The following is a 19,382-nucleotide window of genomic DNA, read 5'->3' as shown; positions in this document are numbered from 1 at the left end:
TCAGAAGTAAAGAAAAAGACTCAGTTTTTTTTATCATAATTATTATATTTCGTCATATTATATGATCAAATAAGGTTTTTCTTCTTTATAAATGTTCTTTTTTACATTAATGGTTTCCTCAGATATAACTTCAATATATTTTCTAATATTTCCTCTTTAGAATAATATTCTTGTCACTGGCATTAATAAATTTAAGCAAATTCGAGTAAATTAATGTTTCATCGTATTTATTTTCTCAATTCAATTCATTTTTACCTTTTATTTCATTATATTCCGTCTAGATGAGCTGGATTTTTCCAGCTCAGTGTTGTTTTTTTTTACATATTTAACTTTACAATAAAACTATTTAGCAATCACTTATGAAATCACATGCGATTTTCAACTCAACGTTGAAAACAGAAATCTTTTTACAGAGTCAAATTATTTTCTTTTAGCTATTTATTTATTTTCTCTACTTTTGGCTTTCGACTTTGAACTAGAACAGGGGTTTTAGGGGACTAAAGAATTTTTTGACTTTAGCTAACGCTACAATTAATGAATTGACTTTTATTAATGAAACGGAATTGAATTTTTTTCATCTGCTGTGTTTTGCGGCATTTTGCTTGAAACCAATTTTTTCTGACAACTTTTCAAAGCGCTCGTGAACGGAAAAATGGGATAATTTGCATATTGAAATATGCAGTCTTTCACATTGAATTTTCAGATTAACGTAAACATTATCACATTTGAGTTAATTGGTTCATTGATTTTTGTACAATTTTAATTTATTTACTTATATTTCCTTCGTTATCAAGCAAATTATTTCATTTTCACCGGGAAAATAAAGGGAAAGACGTAGAGATTGAAGATAACAAGACAGAAACAGGAGAATTTCATGAATGGAGACGTAATTTTACGATATAATTAATCCAATTCATCTGTACAACTGCGTAAATTTTTACAGCACCATTAAAACATCTATTTTCTATTGGTTGAATTATTTCCCTCTTTTGTTCTCTCCTTTTCAATCTATTTTATTTAATATTATGCAATAAATGGAAGAGAAACAATGTGTGCAAATAAAAAGAGGCTTCCTTTTTTCCTACGCTTTTCCTCCTTTCTCACCTCTTATATCAAAATTTTTGCCTTTTCCGCTTTATGTGTTTGATTAGGTTCGTCTCGTTACATGCTTTTCTTATGTACGCAAGGTTATATGCGCCCTGGCGTACAAAACATTTTCGCTATGGCAATTAAAGGTCTTTTCTGTATATTTTTGATTAGAACTCCTTTCCATTCACTCCGGCTGTAATTCGTAAGGTAATTATTCTTTCTCGGGAAGAAGAAAGCGAAATTCCTCGGGGCTAATTGCTCTTTCATTGTCCACGTCTCTATCAGACGGACAATTCTTCCACTTTAAGTCCGCCCAGACAAGCTGTATTTTAATTAAGAAACCTTTTTTCAGCTAATACTTTGATTATGTGCAAAAGTCAAGTGGATTTAGATACTGTAAAATACATTATAATTCACTCTACTTTCTATAAATATTGAGATTAACTTAGCTTGCTCAATTGGCGTGAATTAAGTTTGAATCTTGATAGGTTTTCAATGAGAAAAAATGTCGCACTCAAGAGGAAAATCATCCTTAGCAGAAAAAAGCCCCGAGAATGAGACTCATTGTCAGTGAAAATTGTACTGAAAAAACCCTTCCTAATCATATTTATTAGCAATGTTTATAATGGAAATAACTCTTAAGACTCTACTTTCTAAACACTACACATTATTTTCCATGTTTTGAAAAGCCACGCCGATGAATTCCATTCTGACGTGGCTTTGCATTCGAAAACTCCTTTAAATTTAGAAATGTTTTCCTCTATTTTCAATTTTATTTGTTCTTCGTAAAGCTCTTGTACCATTTTGTGATCCCTTTTTCATATTAAGGTTATCATTCACTTTTTAAATTTATATCATTATATCAACTTAACATTTCTCACATTTTCTCTCCATCTTCTTTCAGTATATATATGTCATATAATTTACAAAGTGAAACTCTATGAAAATGTTTTTTTTTCTAGATCTGCTTCTCTAGACGAAAAAGGACTTGTAGGAATACTATATATAGAGATTATCTTCATCCCCTCTTTTCTAATAGTTAAATGTCTTTCAGATGCAAATATACACTTTCAGTTCTTGCAATAGAAAAGTGGAAAAGCAAGTTTCTTCTCGATAATTCCGTTGTAATCAATTATTTATTTCTTCATATTCTTCGCACTGAATAAAATTTCTTTAATAGATCTCTTCTCTAATATATGTATATTTTTTAAAACAGTCTATGAAAAACTTTCTTTTCCTCTTTTAACCTACAATTTTCACTATTATTTCCGCTTCTTCTTGTGGAATTTTAAGTATATTATTTAGTTTAAGTAAGATATAATTTATTTTTTGTATTTTTCATCGCTTTTTAATTTATCATATCAATTTTTTTCAATGTTGTTATCATTGTCAATTTCTCCAGTGACAATTTTTTGGTTATATTTTATGTACATGTAATATTTCGATCAATAGAAATTATTTGAATTTTTGCGAAAAACCATTTCTAAATTTTTTGATTTTGTAATTATCTAAAAATTCACTAGAGTTTCATAATATTTTGGTTATCTACATAGCAGAGATATTTTTGTTTTCTTTTTCTTTAACAAATCAACAAAGCAATAAAATTCTAACAGTATTTTTTTTTCTTCTCTTTTAATTTTCCTACGGTAATTCTGTGTTTATCACCTTTTTAAACATCATATTCGGATTTATACATAAATGTAAAAATGAACTTATGAAACTACATTTCGGAGAAAATATCAACAATTTTCATACAGTGGAAAAAACTCTAATCTGACTTATTTTGCTGTTCATAATCAAACGATTTTTGCCTATATTTTCTCCACTGTATGAAATAAGAATAAGGAAATTTACTAATAACTCGATATGTATTGAATCGTGCTCACAATAATTTGTTTTTTTACTATATGTCTAAAAAACAGGTTAGAAACTGAAAAAGTATATTAAAGTATAATTGTATTAATATTCGATGAATTAATTTGCAACGATTTCCTAATGAGAATTAAATTGTTGTTCTTCCTAAAAATAATTAATTATCCTCTTATCCAATTTTATTAAGTATCGTGATAAAACCTTTTGACGAACAAATTCACTATCAACCCTCCTTTCGGTATATCGTACGCAATTTATTTAGTCTGTTGATTTCATTTATTTTTCACGAGGGTCAAAGTTGTGTGGTCGCTGACTAAAATTCCTGCTGTGCGAGCAGTGTTTAATCTTACAGGAAGAATTGAGATTTCACCGAGGTTAATATTGGATGATTTTGGTGTGCAAAATAATTAATATGCGATGGTCGAAGACGTGGGAATTAAAAAGATGAGCACAACAGCGGATGGATGAGAATTTTGAATAATACAAAAGGGAAAGCCAATCTCATACGTCATCCGTGTTGAGGAGCCGCTGATTCTGGGCCATTTCGGGCTTGAGAAGGTCCATTCTGGATGATTGAGCACCGCCGCTGAACTCACCACCGCCGCCGGACGCCCTCGCGTGCTCCTCCGCCTCCAGCCTGGAGATGTTCTGTGACGACGCCACCTGCACGCCGATCGGGAGAGAATGTCATCAACAGGCACTCTGGGACTACTTTGCACGGGAATTTATTATTATTAAATTGTGTCCTCTTCACTCTTCATGTGTCACTTGAAAGTTTTTGTCACGCTATGTGTGTCAAAATGGTGGAGGAAAGCACACCATCGCCCATTGATGAATTATTTTGGGGGAACACTGAGGCTCCGCCCATGCGAAAGCCACGCCCACTATTGTTCTGTACAGTGTAAAAATTGACTCCTGTCCAGAGCAAAGGCTTTTTTGCTGTGTAAATGATAAACTTACCGGACTGATTGGAGTGACGATGATTTCAGTGTTGGCCGCTTTGGTTCGCAGCAAAGCCGTCTCTTCGGTGTCCAGATCCATGTCGCCAGCGTCAATATCGTACATGTCCCACGGCGGTGAGTCCGGATCCAGTTCACCCTCGATGTCCAGATCCTCCTCTTCCAGGTCCTCGATCTCCTCGTCCATCATGATGACTGAAAAGGCACACACAGAACCAAAGAAGAGAAGAGAAGAGACACGAAATGTTAATAACACATTCTCGGACATCCAGTGACGGAAAAAAGGATGAAATAAAGGAAGTAAAAGAAAAATAATTTGTTATTCGGAAGTTCTGACAACTTTGACGAAACTGTGATTGAATGCGGTGGTATTAAGATAGCTAATACTTTGTAATTTATCTAAATGCCATTTAATTTCATATATATATATATATAAATATATATTCCAAAATACTGCATCTCTTGCTGTACAGATAAATACACACAGTTCTTTTTACAATATTTTTTTGTGGAAAAAAAACAAAGCAAACCAAAGAGAACAGTTGAGAAATATAAATCTTTTGAAATTATTGCAGTGCATTTGTGAACATATTTCAACGGATTTACGAGCAATATAGTGAAAATACTTGAAATTAGAATGACTTGATAATAATAATGATTGAATTTGCCGCGAAATGTAATTTATATACTGTAAATCTGTTTTTTTTAATCAGCTCAATTGGCCACTTTAATCGTTTATTAACAATATACATTGGCTCTGATACGCGTTAATTAATTGTCACGTGATGTGGCACGGAAATGGTTATTCAAAAATTTGTGGGGATAAGTCTATTGTATGTGCTCGAGCACCATTCATCATTCCGGCATTGTTCGCAAATAAATCGTTATATATATACAGACTATGTACATAATATTCGCTTAGGTCCAATAAATATTTGTGTTTGTGTGTTGAAAGGCATATGAATATGTAACGAAACAGTTTCAATAATAAAGTGTCAATTAATAAAAAATCGCATGGAGTTAAATATTATATCATTGTAATTGAATTTTTAATGAAATGCAAACCAGGTATTTTGTATGATTTTGCATTGCGATATTTGTACAATCCGAAAATCAGATTACCAAACCACAATTCTGATTGATTTCGTGTGTGTTGGTTTGTGTGTTTCTGGGTGGACTAAAAGGAGCGCAGGGAATTTGTGAGCAACGCAGTGTTGAGCTTTCTTACAAGAGTGAACGTGAGAAATCTCTGTTGAGAGGTTCATTAAAAATTTATGCTGAAAAGCTTCCTTACCAATTTACGCACTACTTCAATATCAATAAACACTGTGTTATGTATTCTCGATCGAGCTCAGTATGAAAGTGATTTTTCAATAATGTGTTTCTTTTTGCATGGAAATTTATCCTAAAGGCGTCTTTTGGGTCAAAATTTCTTTAATCATTCAACTGATTTTCCAGTTGCTTTTCTTCATCGTTTTGTGATCCTGAAACTGGATTGAGATAGAGAGAAAAATAGTTCTTCTGTATTCCTACCTTTAGATTCAATAAATGATTAAACATTGTTCATTGTTTTTGATGCGAAAATGTTTGTATGAGAGTAAATTAGGAGCTTTTTTTTCTTTAAACAAATGGCGTGCAACAAATATTTAATCACACACCACAAAGGAAACTCAAAATTTTTGTGTAAAATATCAATAAAAGATAAATTAAAGTAATAATAATATATTTTGTGACAATTTCTCGTATATTTGAAAACATCCAAACGAGCAAGTGAGCAAACACACACATTTCCGTACATCAATCAAACACTCATTCACATGTCCCTAGCAAAATATGTTTTCTATTTTTTGTATTTTGAATTGGTGGTGGAAAACGTTCATACAAGGATATGGTTTACAATCAGGAAGAGAGATAGAGAAATGAAAGAAAATTAATCTGCTCTGCAACAGCGCTTTCAGGTACCAATCACCCTTCATGAGTGGGGTAACGTCCGAAAGTGTTTCGTTTAATCTACTTTTGCTTCAAACAATCGTGAGCACAATGGCTGGCGTGCAATTTTAGCGAGAAATCCGCATCTCACACTACATCCACAATCAAGTACCATTTCCAGTACTTTTCAGCGCTCATCTAACGAATATATAACTTAAAAAAATATATATAGGAATGGTAAAATTGGGGCTCGGCAAAATTGAATTTGCTATGAAAAATATGTTATTGGCGTATTTTAAAAATCAAAATTTTAATCACAATGCCAATGAGTCTAAATTGAACTCAGAGAGACCGCAATTTAAATGCTGTGAAAATTTAACAGAGACCGACAAATTGACTGGATCAGCTCTCATTAATTGAGCCTTTATTGTTGTGTTTTTCCGGCCAGCAACACAATTTTGCATAGCAGGAAGAATTGGAATTGTGGAAGGATTTGCGCCAACTTCAAAACAAGGATATTGTGTCATCCTTTTTCACACTTAATGGATCTCTAAACAGTCAAAATTTATTGTCATTGGCAATAAAAATGGTTTATTGAATACTATATGGTTCAAGTTATTTTCATTTTATATTATTTCATAAACAGCCAAAAAAAAACATAAAAACTTATACGAAACAGAATTTTTACTGGTATTTTATGGAAATTATATTGGGAGGATATACTTTAAAGATTTTTGCACACTTCTGAATCAGACAATGACGTGATAGAAATATTTGAGCAACACCAAAAAACACATTACGAATGTATAGAATTTTTGACATAATATATAAAGTCCTAATGAGAAAGACCAGAAATTAAATAAATGATGTTATGCACAACTATTCAGAGAGGTTTACAGAGAGAGAGAGAGTTGAAAAATTATTTTTTTGGGAGGAATTATGACCAGGAGGAGAACGAAAAGAACACTTTTTGGGGATTTAATTATGTCAATTTCACTCACACTCTTCATCGAATTTTCGTGTTATTTGGAATGTTCAACGTAGCCAGTGGAAAAAGTGCCACAACTATTTGCAAACGTGAGTTTGCGCAAGGAAACACCAGCAGCAAAATTACCCACTTTTGCTTGTTAGATAGAGAAAAAAAAACTCCGAAATTATATTGAATCAAAAATTCCAGCAATTATACATTCATTAACTCACAACATTTATTTTCGCTTTGACTAACTATTTTATCGTGTGTATTTTAGCAATATTTGATTATGAGAGAACGAATGTCTCTCGTGATAGACAAATTGGTAATTTATTTTCAGAAATAGTGGTCAAGAGTGAATTGAAGTTGTGATAAAGGACAAATTTTCCATTTTGGCTACATTGAGGAGGTGCACTTTGATGTTAGAGCGATGTTGATGAGGAGTAATCGTCATATGATGCTGCAAAGTGATATACAGAAAGAGATTAAAAAGTCTCTTTGGATTGTAACCTATTCAATTGATTACATCTCCCTCGTCATTGCTTACAGAGAAACATTCACACAAATTCAAGAGAGAGAGAGAGGGAAAAGGAAGAGAAAAATTCGAGAGAGTTGCTTATTTCAGTGCTTTTTTAGCACTGAAATTCATGAAAAGCTGCTCTCTTGGCTACATTTTTTAGAAGTATGTCAACGACTTCAGCTCTTATTCTTTCTCTTTTATTTTTTTCTTACTTTGCGCTATCACAAACATAGAGTGTATGGTTGTTTTTTTTTCTATACAAAAGGCAGAAGGTATGAAAGGACATTGAGGGCTGTGTGCAACTTACTTGAACTTTCGGTTATTGTCTTGGGGCTGCTGGGCTCCACATCACCCTCTGTCTCAATGCACACGTCTGGAAGTCCCCCGACTACAACGTCGGTCTCAATTGGATCACCGTCATCAAGGGCATTCACGACTATCACTACATCGCCGCTGCCGTCGTGCTGCTCTGAGCTGTTGCTAACATATTGGGTAGGAATGGAACTGCCATTGGAGAGAACAAGGTGACTTGGAATTAGTTGCCGCACTTGTAAACATGCTTAGTAGACATGACATTCATTGACTTCGGCCGCTCAATAAATTTCACTGACTGTCTGACATTTTTTCTGCCCACAAATAACATCCTTAAGTCAAGGAGAATTCGTAAGAAAATGGGGCTTTCATACTGAATAGAAGAAGGCTAAAGTTTTGCTTCACAAACAGTTTTTAAGATTCCTTGAGACAAATCCTCCTGGAGCCTATTTCCCATTTTATCCACATTTGTGCTCATATTTCACTCAATTTTCCACCGATTTTCCCAAAATTTGGCTTAAAAACGCCCCTAAAATGCGCCAATTGCAGCTTACCTGAGTGTCACGCGCTTCTTCATCCGATTGCTGAGATCTGAGAAGCCCCTGTGCATTGGTGGCCTCCGTTGGACGGGCTGTTCAAATGTCTTTGTGATGGGTGAGTTTGGTTCTGAGAATTGCTTATCTATGAGAATGGGCTTCGGCTGAAAGGCAGAAGAAAGTGTGTCACTTCCTTGGTGGCCGCCCGTGTCAGTGGCTGACTGGTATTTTCCGCCGGCTACCTTCAGTGATCCGCTGCTGCCCGAAGACATTGACGTGGTAGCGGCGGTCGCGGCCCCGCCAGAGGCGCCGCCGCCGCCCGGGGGATTGGGCGGCAGCGGTGGAAGGTTGGAATTAGTGGAATGTAGGGAATCGGAAATTATTGGAAGTGACAAGAATCTCTTTCTGTCCTGCATATACAGATCTATCAGCGTGTCCAGCTTCGTTTCAATGTCATCAACCTGCGGAGGAGTTGATCAAAGTCAGAGTGTGAGAAATAGTGCTGATCTCCGAAGACATCAGGACACTGATGATGACTGACCTGTCGCTCAACCTTAACGACCCTGGATGCCAAGCTAATTTTCGACGCATAGACGTCCTTTGCCTTGGAGCCCTGTTTTCCCAAAATCTGATCCAATCTGTTCGCGATAATCACAAGAATGTGTCAATAAATGTCATTCCATTCTTAACATCAAAGAGAACAGAGAAAAAAGTGTTGAAGGGACAAAAAGGAAAGAGAATGGGTATTAAGGAGTTGATGAAGTTCATTGGGAGAATAGTGAAATTGGCATAAAAGTGAATAGTTAACAAAGTATAACTAAAAATTGCTATAGAAATTAGGTGAATAAAAGCTCAATGAAAATACTCAACCAAGCATTACTTGAATTGAAAAATCGTAAGGACGAGTGGAAGTTTGCGAAAAGTCTACGTGAGTCATTTAAGGAAAACCAAGATTTTTATACAATTGTTAAAGTATAAAATGTTCGCTTGTATGTTATTTTCTACATCTTTAGTATAGCAAATTCCAAAGTCTGTCTAAAGAACTCGTAGTTAATTCTCTTTCAGGCGACTGTACAAGTTCAAATCTACAATTTTTAAAACGTGCATAAAGTGCATTCCTAAATTTACCATCTTTAGCTGTTTTCATTAAATTAATATTTTACTGGCATTAGCAAAATATACACAGAGGATTGCTTTAGTTTCTTTTAGATTCACCATTTAAAGTAAGCAATTGAGAATGCTGATGTAATTGTCGTGACTTTAAGATTCGCTGAGGTTCCAAAACGATTATGATATTCTGTCAAACCTTTGATTGTGCCTCAGATGCCATTATTTGATCTTAAAAGCATATGAATTGCTTCTAATAAAAATGTCTGAGTAATGAAAATTGAAGGCACTAGTGAAGCAATTTCTATATATTCAGAATAATTGTGATTATCCGAGTGAAAAGTACACATTAGAAAGCCATAATACTATACTTTTCAGTCTGTTAAGTTTCTCTTTTTTTTATTTTTTATCAACGCAAAGAAATTGGGCAAAAGAAAATCATTGTGAGAAATAATACGAAAGAACATATTCAACTAATTGAAATATATTATTTTGTTCAAATTATTAATTTGTTTCTAAGATTCCAAAAAATAGAGAAAATTTCTTTCAATATTGTACCTAATTTGGACATTTTTTACACGCCCCAGAAGATCATTGTATCCTGCTGCGTACTGCTCCATGACGTCTTTTACGTCGTATGGCTTTAAAGCTTCCTTGAACTTCTTGTGGGCGGCGAAGTATTTTAGCTGAATTTCAATGCGAGGGAAAATTATTATTGCACAATTTAATGACAAGGGGAATTACTGTGAAATTGACCTTTCACCTCGCATCAGAAATATAATATGTGATTTATGTGACAAGTGGTAATATTTTGGGTTATGCTATTATATAGTATATATAACTTATGTTAGCGATAAATACTAATTTTAATTGTACATCCATTCGATGACGACATTTATTGTTACTGAATAAATTTTATATATTGCATTTTAAAAGGACCTAATTAACTTGTGACGGTGCAATTTTCCACTGAGTATTTTTATCGTACATTTCGGGCGAAAGTGAGTTTTGTAGTGGTTTGTTTTTTTTTGAAAATTGTTCCGTGAAATAGAGAAAGACACACTAAATACTGTAGAGATATTCTATTAGAGTCCACATGATTTGTATTCTGGATTGTATGTACACGAATTGATTCGTTATATGTCATATATGTACATATTCTGAGAATTTCACTATAAGTTAATACAGTTAGTTGTCTACAAATTGTTAAGATTCACTGAAGAAATCTACTGAGTGCAAAGATATTCTGCAGAGCTTTTAATTAACACATTGAGAAGTTTGAGTTTAAAGTGCAAAAGAGAGAAATATGTTTCGCACCGGCCTGAAATTAAGAATAAGTCGGCTAGGAATGAATTAATCCCTTTTCCAAGAAGCTTGACTGTGTTTTTTTTGTGATTTCGATTTGATAATCCCGAATTACTCCATATTTTATCAGATAGCTTGAGAAATGATAGTTAATTTTGAAGAAGCACTTGATGATGCATACAATCTATATGGCTTTAAGGCTATTCCAATTGAATAGAATATAAATGTAAAAATATCATATCAGTCAGAGAAGACAAACTGTAAGGAAAAAATGGCCAATTAATCACTCTCTAAATACTAAATACCAATCACAAAATAAATGTTTGGCGGTTAATTTTCCTAAAATACGAAAATTTTCCAATAAAACCAAACTACAAAGTTGCAACCAAAAGTCTACGGAAAGAATTGTGAACTATATATATGTATATCAACCAATTTACTGCAATTTTGAACACACTCGTGGATCTATGAAGTTGCAAGAGAGAAAAGTGTACAAGACTGCAATCATTTCCAATTCGAGAAAACACGCTCTCAAAAATACAAGAACTACAGAGAATGACTGTAATCCATGATCGATGCATTTGCTAATAGAACGGAATCAGTAAAGTTCTTTCGGTGTCTTTGTTATAAAAAAAAAACAATTTGAATTATAGATATAATGATTGGACAGGAAAATATATAGCAACAAAATTAGATTCTTCATGAAAGTCAATTAGCTTTTTTTTTGAGTATTTCATGGTTGTCAAATTATTGAGCATTCACAAATTTTATAGCAATTTTAGAGTGACACTTTTTTTTTGGGAAATGAAGAGAAAAAACTTGAAGAGGTGTAAAATCTGAGCAGCCAAAGCTTGAGGCTCTGAATATGTATATTACTGGTGGATATGAAAGTCTATATAGTGGCGAAGTTTTGTTTGTATAACTGAGAAGAAAGGGGAGGATTTTTGGTATTCATGAGATAGAAATGAGCGGTACAAAGAGTCAGTAATGTGCTTTGGTTTTATTTGAGGGTGGAGTTATTTTCTTGATGATGATGATGATGTACCTATTTTGAACATTTTTCACGCGACCCAGCAAATCCACATGTCCAATGGCATATTGCTCCATTACATCTTTTACGTCATACGGCTTAAGTGCTTGCTTGAACTTCCGCCTTGCTACAAAATACTTCAGCTGCATCGTCCCGAATACATACACACATATGAAAATAAATCACTTTTGAATATTTCGTGTTGAACAACATCCAATGGAAGGGTTGAAAAGAAGGGCTTTTGCAACACTATTTTCGCTTCATGTATGATTTCCCTACGCTATCTAAAATGATAATTTAGACTCTCTGATGCCGCAGACACTGTATTAAAGTGGCTGTGGAGTTTCCTAAACCTTCACTTATCTTACAAGATATCATAGGCTAGATTGTAAAAGGTAAATTTACTACAGCTAAAATTGTACGATTTAGAGGAGAAAAAATATTGAGTGTTAGAGAAAAGTGAAGAGAAAAGCAAGTGATTACCTTTCGGATAAATCGTATGGCTGTCTTGTGTTGGTTTGTCAGCTGAATACATCGAGGTTCCTCATCTTCATCTGTCAATGAGAAAGAGAAGTAATCGTCAGATCACAACAATAAACAGTCAATTCAATTATCAATTGGATGATACATTATTTGAGAAGCGTGTTTGTAAGCACATTAACTCTAATTGTAAATACACTAAATTACTAATCAAACTATTTTCATGCCAAAAATAAAGCATTGTCATCAGTGTGCTTTGCTTAAGCTCAAGACAAAACATTGCAGAACATTAAGAAGTAATATTTTGTTAATGCCTTATATTAATGTTACAGGTATAATTTGTCTCCCCATATTTATGATTGAAGCAAGAGCTTTTATTTGTAGATGAGAAAGTTATTCTTTATGTTTTTACCATTGCATGTGTTAAGTATTTTTAAAGCTACACTTTTCGAATGGGGATTTTTTCTTGCTACCAACATAACTTCCATTGTATGTTACATAATCAGCGCTAACATGGGTAAAATAATCTGCTTGCTCTCCCTCATTCGTTTACAAACAAGAGACGTAATAGTGCATAAATGCGAGACAAAAGCTCCCAAAATGGGGCTTTTGTTCAGCTCTTGTGCTTTAAGATATTTACACTAAAATATTAAAGCACTTTGAAGTGTTGTGGAATCACTCAAGATTTTTTTATACACACACTTTTCCTATGGGTTGCTGTAGATGAGAATTTGAAGAGAATGAGGTGAGTATGTGAGATACTAATTAAATTACCTAAGACAACTTCTGAATTACAATAAGCACGATGTGGAATACGTTTTCAAACTAACGCCTTAACCGTCCCTAATCGGGCAAATGAGTGGTAAATTGCTTGTGAGCCTCGTGAGAAGGGTGAAATTTTGACGAAAAACTTATGAGCTATGTCGGCTTAGTTGAGATTTCACCTCTGCGGAAAATACACCCTGGCGAAGGTGTCTGGAGGCTCAAGTCAAGTTCCGTGAATGGGTTACATCATTCTCTACCTTCCCTGTTTCAATTAAGCACATTTGAAGAAGTCATTTGTTTGTTTCACTAATTCTCCACAAACTTTCCTACTTCTGCAAACTTGCACGTTGTGCTTTTGTTACTTTGCACTGACGCTTTGAAACACGGTGGCGTGAAATCATGAGGCATAAGGTCAAATTTAATTTTGGTCCATTTGCAATTCGTCATTTAATACACAGAGAGACTGGATGAGGAATAATTTCTCCGACAAATAAACTACATACATACGTACATAGCGTGAGTTCTGAGAACAATTCTGAGATGATGCTACACAGTAAAGACAGACAATATGCCTCTATATTGTGGGGGAAGAACAAATGACTCTCCATACAACGCCACAGGTTAAATTACATTGCGCTTTATAAAATTATCTCCAGTATTCTCAAGTGCGTATCTGGGTGAATACTATGGGAGGAAATTGCGACACGCACTGATTACTATCGCTGTCGATGTCGCTGTGGGATTCAAATCTACCGAGATGTCATCAAATTCAGCCATCTCCTGCTGATCTAGCGGCTCAAGGAGAGGATGCTGCCGCAGGCCAAAGGCAACCAGGGGCACTACTCCGCTCGTGCTCATCTGAATAAGAGCTGGATTGCTGACCGAACTCATGAGGATGTGGCGCGGATCGCGTCTCGCGTCCTGACGCCACTTTGATGGGAAACGCTGCTGTCCGAGACTAAGAGTGCCTGTGGACATGATAAACCTTCCTGTCTTACAGAATTTGCACTACTGAAACCAAGAGAACTCACGATCTTAAAAATAATAACATGTCACAAGGATTTCTTGTGGTTTCTCAACGTATATAGTTTTGGGTGAGCTTAGAAAAATCTCTGTATTCCCACATTTTTCTCTAATCTGCATGTGCTTTGCAAAAAGTATCTCATAATGGGATAACGATTTAAAGAGTCATTTGGGAGTTTAGCGACCAGCTTAATGTACTCTCTCACACTATTGTAGTATACTTACATATAAAACTGTAATTATAAGCAGATGGTACTGTTGGCAACCACTATACAGTCTGAGTATAGCACAATATGTATTCAGTGTGTGTGTGTGTGTGTTCCTTTGGTAAAGTTAAACTTTCTGAATATGTACATGAGAGCCTTCCAACTCACATGGATGAGGGAGTATGAACAGCATTGAGTATACAAACCACCAGGCGACTCCACTGAACTTTGTTTATTAATCACTTTCAACTTTGGAATAATTCTAGCAGCCAAAATCAATTGAAAACTTTTATTACTATTTCCCCTGCAAAACATCATCAGCCCTGCACAGGGATTAGCCAAGGTATCACTGGTCTAAAGAGTACATTGCAGACTCAATGTAAATGTACAACGTTCAACAAATAAACAAAACGTAAGAAGGAAACAGTATAGCGAATGAAGAAATTGTAAGAAGTTGAACAAAATTTTTTGCATTGAGAAACATCAAGAACAACCATAGAAAATTGCACGGGCAATATCTACAGGCTATTTGTTCTATGTACAGATTCAGCATGGAAAATGCACAAGTAAGAGCGATTACAGACCTACGGATGATCCACGGGAGCTCGAGTGTATACAACTGTCAGCTGGTTGAGCGCTAAAACGCGGATCATCCCACGATATATCGAAAGATCACACAGAATTATCAGGGTTCTCGATGGCAGCAGAAGTTTGCCGAAGCATTTGACAGCTTTGACAGTTCAAAACGCATTAAATGGCGGATCTCTTGTGAATAATTTCCTGAGCTAATCATCAAATTCTTCGGCGAATCATCCTTTTTCGCAATTTTTATATAAAAATCTGACAGTTGAGTGCGGCACGAATCAAAATTGTCGCTATAGTGTCGACAAAGAAGATTAACCCTTGAGCACGGAGGGATGATCCCGCCTTTGCGCCGACTCGAGGGTAACCCGTAGGTGTGTAATCACTCTAAGTGCGGAGGAGAATGCTTAAATTCCACATGTAAATAGTGAGAGATTCACAGAAATTCATACATACGTCTGTGTGTGATTTAAGGAGACAAAAAAAATCACTTGAATATCTCACAATTTACAATTCTCAAATATTCAAAATTCCGCTTGGCTGAGGGGGAAAATTTTCCATTTCTCCGTCATTGAATATACACGGCGCTGCCTTTTTTTTAAATATATATATACTTTGTGCCACGGTATATAACATCGATCAAATCACAAATACGGCTCTTACGCAGAAACTAAACAGTTGATTTTCCACTTACCATCAGAATTCTTTTTCGACAGTGCCGTCTCAGCAACAGAATCTTCACTCAAGCTGGCATTCATGGGTCTTCCATTATTTGTTACTTCTGAAAAGTATGTTTGAATGAAAGAGAAACATGATGCGTTTTTGTGTGTGACTTCAGTACCATTCCGTGCCTTGCTAAAGAGGTGAGAAATCTCTTGTTTGGCATTATGGGAGTCGACTTCATCTCTACTTTTGTTATGCTTTGGCAACGGCATAAAATACTGGCAGCTTTTGAATGGGAAGAATGTGTTTGGGGAATCCTAATCTATTCTTTCGTCACGTTTTAATGTGTCCCCGCGTGTTTGGGGGGGGGGCGGCTAAGGGTGAACTATTTGCGTAGCTATGCTCGTCGTTGTTTGTGATAAAAGGAAGAAACGTATACGGAAGGGTTTCGCTATAACATTTCCGTCTGTGACATCACCTATTTATGCATGTCATGTACCATATATGAAGTATAATTAGGAATCTGCTGCATTGTTTCGAATGCACCATTACTCTATACCTCTAATTACTATTCCCATTATATCTAAACCATGTTCTCTAGCAATTCTACTCATAAGAGGCATGAGATGGCTTCAAATGGCACCAATGCAGAAAAAATGATGTTTTTCCTCTTCCAGTGATCACCATCACCATATCCAAATTGCACGCAATTCAAACTCATACTTTAATTAGGTTGAATTTTTGGTGAAGCAAAGTCTAAATGAAACAAACAATATATTGCGCTGAGTAATGTAATTGTTGTGTACATTTAGTCGCTAAATGTGTGTGAGTGTGTAAAAGTTGTCAACACATGTTAGAGGGCGCACTCTGTTGAAAAAGTATGTGCACAAATGCAATTGGGATGCATAGAGCAAAAAAAAAGAGAGAAATATGCAGAGGTAACACGTACATATTAGTAGTCAGTTTGTTTGACTGTTCCATTTACGTGCAAATTACCTTGCTTTATACGTAAACATTTCGTCTCAAACTCTGAACTACAACGTGAAAGAGGGGGTTAAATAAAAAGGAATCACCTTCAAATGTGTTAATTGACTTTATCACGAAAATCTCGGAATAAAAAGGTGTTTTTTTTTCGTTCTTGTGGAGTGAACTCAAAGTGGATTTTATAGCGGATTTATACGAATGCAAGTGAGGAAGATTACTTTTGTATTATTTTATTTTTGGAAATGAGAAGTGAAAAGACAAAAAACTGAGATGAGAAATAAAGCTGCAGCAAATTCAGCGCAAAAAACCATACTTTCTGGCTCAACTTATATATATAGTATAAAATTTATATATGGTTAATCGATTGAAATCAGTAAAAGATATTCAAGGGAATCCAAAAATTCAAATATTTCAAAATTCTCATGTATATTTTTCCTTCTTGAATAAGAAAAACAGAGTGTCTGCCGAATTGGGTGATTGTATTTTCTGAAATATTTGTATTGGATTGAACCCTTATACGGAATTAGTGAGTTCAACTTATCATATTATAGGTTAAAGTTCTCTATGTCTAGATTAGGCAACATTCAGCATATTCACCTAGGTTCTCGGCCGACGCGTTGGCCTCTCCCATGGAGCGCGGGCCCCTGGCTGACCTCGATGACGCTCCTGTCGGCGGCTTCGGATTGCCCGGCGAGTGCAGCGATTGCGACTTGTGCCTCCGGATGGTCGGCAGCCGTGCCACGAAGGATGCGTTGTGTTTGAAACTAGAAGATGCCCGCCTAATCAGCGATTTTTGGTTTGTTCCCGTTCTTTGATTGTTTTTGCTTTTACAACTAATTCTGTTATAAATATTACGTGTTCGTGTTGTCATTTTGTTGTTGTGTATTTTGTTGTCGTTTTATAGCGTTTACATGAATGGAGTATTAAAAAGTATACATTTAATTTTGTGAACACATGAAAAAATTTTCAGGACAAACATTGTGTTGTTTTTGGTGCAACAGAGAAAAAAATCGTGTACAAAAGAAAAGCAGTGCAAAATAAAAAAAAAAATTCGAATATAACACAGTGTCACATAATTAGTTTTTACCATGGCGTTGTGGTATCATTGGCGGTATGGAAAAAAAAGAGAAAACAAAAGAAGCAAAATTTTCAATTAGGAACATAGAAAAACATAGCAAAAAAAGCAAAAATGTTGTACATATTGAGTGAAAAAAACATAAGAAAATTAGCACGTTTTGTTGGAAATAAATTTCAACTCAATTTTGTGGTTTTGTGTATTTGGTTTCAAGTTGAGTAACTCTAAATAATTATATACATGGAGTGTATTTTAGTTTATTCAAGATTGTTGCAATTGAAAAATTCTCAGCATCAGACAAGTAGAAAGAGAGAACGAAAAGGTATAAAGCTAAAATATCTCAATTTTTGATAGCAAATCCAAAAGCTACTTTAGTAAAAGCGAGGAGGAAATTTTAAATGGTTTTAGCAGATGTTTTTATTATACTCTTGATTCCACAATGCGCAATATGGACAAGCAAGAGTTTGTTAATGATGCTACGAAAGTAAAGGAATTTAACTGTTTCAGCGTGCATTTGGACTTCATAGTACATAATAACCCTCTGCTGATTTGAATGGTTCATTGAAATTCCTTGATACAGCAATTTTGGTTGTTAAGTGACAGTTTCGAGTATAAATTTCAATTAAGTTCAAATAAAACCCGGGAGCGAATTATAAAAGAATCGCTCTGGAAATTAAAGCCAAATTGTTTTTGATGAAGATAATATAAAAAGATTTGATGAGAAATATGTACAATAGAGTTTTTCTGTACAAAAACACTTTAACAACATCGAAGCACACAAGAACGTAGAAGAAAACTAGATTAAACATAATTCACTAATAACATATATATATATATGACAAAAGCCACATATAATAAAATGACGTTGTAATTTGCAATACAAACACTTTTGAAAGAATCTAAATTTCTCTCATGTTAAACTCTGAACATAAGAAAAAGATGTAAATTTGTACACTAGAACTAGAGAATGAATTGTCAGTCAATCAGTCCTTATGAAAATTCCTAGAATATATTCAAAACTATTGTACAACGTTCTAAGAAGATTTCAAATCTTGCAAATGCTAATTTTACAACTTACATTGCACCGGAACTTGATGGCAATTTTTCAGGTGGTTCCAATTTTGAACTGATATGTTTTTGGTACCCCAAATGATTATTTTTTATCAATTTTTTTTTGTTCGTAGTTGCCATAAGTTTGTATTTCATTTAATGCCAGTTACCGGATGATAAAATGTTCCAGACAATTTTTTGGCGATATTGTTGGCGAATGTCCCATTTTTCAACAAAAGTTCATTGATATCATAAAAAACGTTTTTTTTTCGGAAAAATATTCATATAGATTATTACGGCGGTGGAGGAGCGTTGGTGTTTATGATGATTGCGATGTTGCGCCAGCAGATTTTGCATTTTATTTCGAATTTTTAAGTCGATCAAAGGTGTAATTTGAATTGGAAAAAGGAGAAGAAAACATTTGTTTTAGAATCTGTGTGGTTCTACGGCTAATACTAAATAAAGGGGGAGATAAAAAGGCTTTCATTGAAAGTGTGAGCTACAAATTGAGAGATAAATTGAGGGCTCAAGTCAATTTAAAATGGTTTTTCAAGAGGTTTTATGACTCCTTCACACTTGTTTAATGCAGTTTTGGACACAATCATGCACATTGCAGTTTATGCTCATGTTAAAATTATTCCATCATTGCCATACATAGTCATTCACATCTCACTTAATGCAGGGATTGATGATTCTGTGCTCAAATTAATATCAGACAGAAGGAATAAATTAAAATGTAAACTGTGGACAAACTTAAGTGAAGAGTTTTGGGATAAATTTACTTCTTTTCCCTATAATTACAAAATATCCCTCAACATAATAGAGGAGAACAATCATATTATGTATGAATAATTATATTATGTTAATTTTACAAGTTAGGGGGAAAATGTAATTGAAATCACGAAGAGCTCCATATGGAGGTAAT

General features: G+C 34.6%; 1 protein-coding gene across 17 annotated transcripts in view; it reads right to left on the bottom strand.

Annotated features, from left to right (window-relative positions):
* Positions 1 to 33: 33 nt before the first annotated feature.
* Positions 34 to 19,382, bottom strand: part of LOC132261204 (potassium voltage-gated channel subfamily KQT member 1-like) — a 59,079-nt gene continuing 39,730 nt past the window's right edge. For 7 of the 17 annotated variants that reach the window (XM_059759842.1, XM_059759847.1, XM_059759844.1 and 4 more), the window contains exons 10-18: positions 16,930 to 17,171; positions 15,380 to 15,466; positions 12,113 to 12,183; positions 11,645 to 11,772; positions 8,729 to 8,825; positions 8,206 to 8,648; positions 7,647 to 7,843; positions 3,922 to 4,115; positions 34 to 3,624 (exon numbers count right to left, since the gene is read on the bottom strand). In XM_059759842.1, coding sequence (XP_059615825.1) covers positions 3,463 to 3,624; positions 3,922 to 4,115; positions 7,647 to 7,843; positions 8,206 to 8,648; positions 8,729 to 8,825; positions 11,645 to 11,772; positions 12,113 to 12,183; positions 15,380 to 15,466; positions 16,930 to 17,171 — 1,621 coding nt within the window. In that variant the 3' untranslated portion in view covers positions 34 to 3,462. Of the gene's footprint in view, positions 3,625 to 3,921; positions 4,116 to 6,284; positions 7,280 to 7,646; positions 7,844 to 8,205; positions 8,649 to 8,728; positions 8,826 to 9,852; positions 9,981 to 11,644; positions 11,773 to 12,112; positions 12,184 to 15,379; positions 15,467 to 16,929; positions 17,172 to 18,485; positions 18,534 to 19,382 lie in introns of those variants that run through there. The other 10 variants (XM_059759861.1, XM_059759852.1, XM_059759856.1 and 7 more) reach the window with 10 other exon arrangements.

This window comes from Phlebotomus argentipes, unplaced genomic scaffold (genome assembly GCF_947086385.1).
Source record: "Phlebotomus argentipes unplaced genomic scaffold, Phlebotomus argentipes genome assembly scaffold_18, whole genome shotgun sequence".
In the NCBI taxonomy this organism is placed as follows: domain Eukaryota; kingdom Metazoa; phylum Arthropoda; class Insecta; order Diptera; family Psychodidae; genus Phlebotomus; species Phlebotomus argentipes.
The sequence above is the reverse complement of the archived record's forward strand: the minus strand, read 5'-3'. Positions and strand labels throughout refer to the sequence as shown.